We start from the raw sequence: 6,320 nt of genomic DNA, 5'->3' as shown, positions 1-6,320 counted from the left end.
TCTGTTTCGTTTTTCCTGTTCTCTTTCGTCGTTTTCGTCGTTTCTACAGCTTCGTCCTGGATGGTATTGCGACGACACAGCACGAAACATGTTGAGATTTTCATTGCAGAGATCAGACTGCATGTCTGGATTCAGGCTATTCAGTCTTAGCACGAAACATGTTGAGATTTTCATTGCAGAGATCAGACTGCATGTCTGGATTCAGGCTATTCAGTCTTAATATGATTATTATCAAGCAAATGATTAAAGAGATCAGACTGCATGTCTGGATTCAGGCTATTCAGTCTTAATATGATTATTATCAAGCAAATGATTAAAAAGTTCATAGGGATGTTCACAAGAAACGTCACTTCCATATTAGGTAACTAACAAAATGGCGTAAGAGAAGTTGAGGTATCAGCCAAGAAGTTTAGTATACTCAAAGATGCTCATTGCATGATGCATCACGTAAGTATCCTAAGGTATTCTATTCTTAAAGGTTAAAAAAAATCCATACATTACGTAACCATAGAGAATGATATGACCAACAGACCATAACTCAATGGTGTAAGGGGCCCTCTGTTTCTATACAAGCATTAAAAAAAACATAAACTTAATCATCACTTTCAAGATAATTAAGGGAAAGAAACCGAGCCAAAACATTGTTTTGGTTCTGCACCTACTGAGTTAAGACAATAAGGCAAAACAACAATTCGTTCTCAATTTTCCTCTACATAGAATTTTCTTTTGAGAAGTGCAACGTTGAACTCCAAACATGACTGAAGAGAACAAGAGCTGAAGAGAAAACAATGCAGATATCTCTGTGAAGAGGTTCGCCTTGAGAACAATACTAACGTCTTGTGTTCTTGTGATTATTGTTACAACAGAAAATAAATAGCAACATCATAGCCCTGCATATGATCGACCAAATTAGCAGCCGCTACCCTGCATAAGATCTCTAACGAAAGAACCAAGTTTCTCCGAGGAAGATCCACCAGCTGAGATAGCTCTACGGGCAGAACCTCGGAGTTCTGCAGCTCTTCTCCTTATGTCCCTACTCTCATCACCATCCGAATCGATCAACTTCTTCACAAGCAACGCGATCTCCTCTCTGCCAACCACACCTTCCCTCCCAGTATCTCCTCTCAAATTCAACCCAATCTTCCATTCATCAACAACAAGCCTACTAACCACTGGCTGATCCCAAGATATCGGGAGAGTAAGCATTGGAACCCCACAAAATACACCCTCTAACGTAGAATTCCATCCACAGTGAGTCAAGAATCCCCCTATCGAGTCGTGGTTCAAAACTTTCAGTTGATCGCACCATGGAACTATGATCCCCATGTCGCCAACCATTTCTTGCAGTCTCGAAGAAGAATCTCCACGGGCCACCCACATGAATCGTACCCCGCTCAATCTTAGACCTGTTGCAATCTCGTCCATTTGAGCAACCGAGACTGAGAGAAAACTACCCAACGAGACGTAGAGTACTGTTTTCTTGGGTTGTGAGTTTAGCCATCCTTGGATGTGGTCTATGTTGTCATTATTGTCTCTGAGATGCATGAAAGGAATAGAAGGGCCAATTGTGTACACTGGGCAGTGAAGTTGCTCACGCAATGCATCGATTATTTGGGACTCGAGCTCGTAGAAGGAAGTAAAGAGGATGCATTGTGCTCTTCTTACCATCGAAAAGGCTTCCAATGCTCGCTTCAGAGGTCTATAAGCGTTGAGAAGGGAGTTCAGATCAGATAACCGCAACGAATTGTGACCAGGAATATATTTGCCGAGAGGCTCATCTGCTTCTCCTGCAAACAAACAAGCTTAACCATGAATCCTTTTAGTAGATATTCAAGTATAATTGTAACGGTAATATTGTGTTCATCTAACATCGAAAATGGAAGGGCTAAAACGTATGAAATCGCAGATTCTACAACAAAAACATGTGTTTTTCAGGATTCACCGTGTTGGGGATTTAGCCTTGTATTTTAGTTCAGAAGACAACAGGAAGCAGAAGAAGCAGAGCAGCTACAGATAAGTTTGGGTCTTTGCCCTTGTATGCTTAGTCAGAAGTTTGGGGATCTAGGGTGTGTTTGGAAATCTTTTAAAATTGGCCAGTTTCAAACCTGACCTAATTTTAAAAGATTTTTTGTTTGGCAAACAAGAGGGTTAGATCTGGCCTGTTTTCATAGGCCAAAATTTAGCCTCTAAACCAGTTTTCTTCTGAACCGGGGGCTGATACAAAAGAAAATAGGTTTAGCATAAAATTGAGCTAGGACTAGATTCCTATTTCTTATATATTTTATGTAAAACCCTATGAATATGGTCATTTGGGTATAGGGTTAGAGGAGTGTCGATATGAAAAACTGCAAATTGTAAAGAGTTGTATATGGTGTAGAGAAGAAACAAAAGGGAAAAAAAATCTAGGATTTTGTGAGGGATTTTCGTTAGAATGAACAGAAGATTTCTTGCAATGATTTTGAAGAATGCAAGAAAGGGCAATATCTTGTAAATCTTTAAAAATTCTCGAATCTCTTTCTGTGAACGTAAGCGATTATTGAACCACGTAAACTATTACTTTTAAGTTAATAAAATTTTCTGATATATTGTCGTGGTTTCTGCTTGAAGGGGGTTAAACTTTCCTGCTCAGGACAGATGATCTACTTACATGACATGCTCTCTCTTGTTTCATCTTTTAAAGTAAAATCCTTTACGCTGAAAACTTAAAAAATTACAAACAATCCTCTTAAAAATCTAAAGCATCCTAAAAATTCCAAAACTATAATAGCTCCTTAAAAACATTTAAAAATTAAAAACAACTTTCTTAATATCCAGAAATTACAAATCATCCCATAAAAACCTAAAACTTAAAAACGAAAAGAAAGTAGCTAGACACATGGTTAGCACCAAAAACCCTTGGAAAAAATAAAATTTTACTTTGTGGACCCCTATAATCTTCCATACGTAAGCTAATGGTTCATTAATAAAAAAAAATATATTTATATTATTTAAACAATTAACATCATTCATCAGTCTGCTGAATATAGTTTTTGATTGATGAGGCACGAAGAATCCTCACTAACTCTACCCGTCCCCACCACTCGCCGCTTTAAAACAAAAGAAACCAAACTTTACCTCCTGCTTCGGTCCCTTCCGTCACGCGCCTCTCACGCCACCTCGCCGGAATCCTCTCGAACCCATGCAGCCGCGCCGAGAAGAACGACGGCGCATCGGAACACAGCGAGTAGACCGAACGCCACTCCTCTGCTCCCGACGCCACCGGCCACGGCAAGTACGTCCGCACGATCGCCGTCGCGGGCGGCGCCAGCGCCCGATCGACCAGCCTCGAAGGATCTCCACCTGGTGTAAACAGGCGTCGGCGTACCCTGAAGTCTTGCGCGGCCGCAACTCGGAGGATGCAGTTGGGGGACGCGACGAGGCGGAGCTCGACGGAGGCGGAGGATCCGGAGGTGTGACGATGGCGGGCCCACTCCTCGTGACGGAATGAAGGAGACAGAGGGAGGCTAGTCTCGTTGTTCGTTGTTGTTTGTTGTTGTTGACGAGGAGCGGCAGAGTCTAGCAGGCGTTGACGTGCGCGGCCGGTGTACGGGGACGGTGCAACTGGCGGGATCGTTGGGTCGGATCCGGGGGTCTTTTTCTGACGCGGACGTTGTTGAGGACGGTGGCGGGCGGGAGTTTGCTGTTTTAGAGGTGGAGAGGTGGACGACGATAGCTGAGTGATGAGATTTGCTTTTGGACCTCTTTAGATGAGGTTGGTTGACTAGTTTTGTAAAAAAAAGGGGGTTTTTGCTTTTAGACCCATTTCTTTACTCTCATTTATCTTTAAACCCAAGTACTATTATTTGTATCTTTAAGCCCAATTCACCTTTTGTATTTATCTTTAAATCCAATCTCTAAAATATAAAAACAAGTGGTGAAAATATAGTATTTTGAAGATTGGGTTTAAAGATAAATACAAAAGGTGAATTGAGCTTAAAGATACAAATAATAGTACTTGGGTTTAAAGATAAATGGGAGTAAACAAATGGGTCTAAAAGCAAAAACCCAAAAAAAAAACTTTAGAGAAATTGGCTGATAGTAGCAATTGTTGAGTTGAGAGGAGTTGCAGACTCTAAGAAATATATCATTATTATTTTTTAGTAGTACAAATACATTATACTCTCAAATACAAATACTCTCTTTCTCTCTCTATCTCTCTTTTTCTTTCTCTGCTACTAGGATGGATCTAGCACAAACACTTAGGGGTTATTTATAACATTGGTTTAGGGTAAGTAAACACTATTAGGATTAGGTGATTATTATAGCTAGGAAGGTGGGGGGATTAGGTGGGGGGATTAGCTGCTGACTTCAACACTACCCCTCAGCAGTGACTTTTCTATCCACGAGTCCAAGCTGACTTCGAAATTCTGTAAACTTTGAAGTATTTAGTGCTTTGGTGAATATGTTAGCTATTTTTTGTTTGTCCCGATTGGCTTCATTACGATCTCCTCCTGAAGAACTTTCTCTCGAAGAAAGTGATGATGTACTTCAATGTGTTTCGTCCTAGAATGACAAACTGGATTATCTGTCAATCGTATTGCAGACTGATTATCGCAATATAAAGCTACTGAGTAGTCTATGGACTGATGTAGATCTCTCATTAACTGAAAAAGCCACGTGCTTTCTGAGCTGCCATCGCTGCTGATCTGTACTCCGCCTCTGTAGTTGACAGTGACACCATTGATGGTCTTTTACTATACCAAGATATAGTCGTTGAACCGAGACTAAACATGTATCCGGTAGTAGACCTTCGAGTGTCATGATCTCTAGCATAGTCAGCATCACAATAGCTATAGACCTCACATTCTTCTCCTTTCTTATACATGAGACCATAGTTAACTATACGCTTGACGTACCTTAGGATCCTTCGGATTACATCTGAGTGAGGCTTCTTTGGCTTCTGCATGTATCTACTCATCACACCAATCGCAAATAAAATATCTGGTCATGTCATCGTTAAATAGATCAAGCTTCCAACTAGTTGTCGATATATAGTTGGATCTTCCAAATCTCTTCCTTCATATGCACACAGTCTCATATTTGTCTCCATCGGTATTGAGATTGACTTGCAATTGAACATCCCGTACTTGAGCAGCGTGTCCTTCGTATATTTTTCTTGGCAAAAGAATAGTCCATCCTTCCTTCGGTCGACCTCTAATCCGAGGAAATGTTTGAGCTCCCCAAGCTCCTTCATTTGAAATCTGACCGAGAGATTTATCCTCATTCTTTGGATTTCTGCTTCATCATGTCTAGTTAGGATTATAGTTATCCACATAGACCAACATGATTGCTAGCCTATTGCCAGTCTGTTTGACAAATAAACTAGAATCCGCAGGAGCAAGAAAGTATTCACTTTAAATTAAAAACTCACCAATCTTGTCATACCAAGCTCTCGAAGCTTGCTTCAGTCCGTAGAGAGCTTTCTTTAGCTTGCAAACATATATTTCCTTTTCTTTACTCTCAAATCTGATGGGTTGCTCTATGTAAATCTCTTGATCCACCTCACTGTGTAGAAATGTGTTCTTCACGTCCATCTGCCAAAGATTCCAACATTTGTTGGCTGCTAGAGCTAAAAGAACTCGAACTATTGTTATCTTGGCAAGTGGACTGAATCCAGTCCATACTGTTGAAAGAATCCTCGAGCCAACAAGTGTGCTTTGTATCTCTCAATCAACCCATCCGGTCGAGTCTTGACTTTGTAAACCCATTTTAGGAGATAGCTTTGACATCTTTGGGCTTTGGCAAAATAGCTTTGACATCTTTGGGCTTTGGCACCAACTCCCAAGTTTGATTCTGTCGTAGAACTTAAATTTCTTCCTCCATTGCTCGTCTTCATTTAGAAATTTCGTATGCAACCTCGAAGCTTGATGGCTCCTTCACATCTTCCATAATAGCAGCATTAGCATACTTAGGATTCGGTTGTCTGGGTCTTGTTGATCTTTGAAGTTGTTCAACTGGTTCTTCTTCGATGTCCTCCATCTGGCTCGGTCGCTCTTCTTCTGACGTTGTCTGATAAACCCCGATTTTCATGGATTATTCTCTTTTGAGGATGTTGAAGTGCTTGATTCTGTCTTTTCTGATTGACATAGCCCTTCTTCTTGACCTGGCTCCCCCCTTCTTTGCAACTGGTCCTCTAGATTACAACTTCTTGTGAGGCCCACCAAGACGAGGCTTCGTCAAACACAACATTCCTTGATATGTAGCACCGTTCGGTTGTAGGATCATAACATCTCCATCCTTTTTTTATTGTCATACACCCCAAATATACATCTTATAGCCTT

The 6,320-nt window shown here is 40.8% G+C and overlaps 1 protein-coding gene across 1 annotated transcript; it reads right to left on the bottom strand.

Moving 5' to 3' along the window:
* Nucleotides 579–6,018, bottom strand: LOC109831343 (UDP-glycosyltransferase 87A2-like). The gene is made up of 4 exons (XM_020398673.1): nucleotides 5,896–6,018; nucleotides 5,411–5,573; nucleotides 3,115–3,339; nucleotides 579–1,787 (listed from the first exon to the last, which is right to left on the bottom strand). Exons 1-4 carry the CDS (start codon nucleotides 6,016–6,018, stop codon nucleotides 910–912), a joined length of 1,389 nt encoding a protein of 462 aa, XP_020254262.1. The 3' UTR covers nucleotides 579–909.

The sequence above is a fragment of the Asparagus officinalis genome, chromosome 2 (assembly GCF_001876935.1).
Source record: "Asparagus officinalis chromosome 2, Aspof.V1, whole genome shotgun sequence".
NCBI lineage: Eukaryota > Viridiplantae > Streptophyta > Magnoliopsida > Asparagales > Asparagaceae > Asparagus > Asparagus officinalis.
This window is presented reverse-complemented; position numbering and strand designations above follow the sequence as displayed.

What these genes read in the sequence shown, in the direction of transcription:
- LOC109831343 (XM_020398673.1), bottom strand. Translation starts at nt 6,018, where the DNA reads ATGGAGGACATCGAAGAAGAACCAGTTGAACAACTTCAAAGATCAACA. An exon ending in AGCTTGGTATGACAAGATTG is followed by an intron (nt 3,340 to 5,410) that starts GTGAGTTTTTAA and finishes TGTTTACACCAG; the next exon opens with GTGGAGATCCTTCGAGGCTG. An exon ending in GGAAGGGACCGAAGCAGGAG is followed by an intron (nt 1,788 to 3,114) that starts GTAAAGTTTGGT and finishes GTTTGTTTGCAG; the next exon opens with GAGAAGCAGATGAGCCTCTC.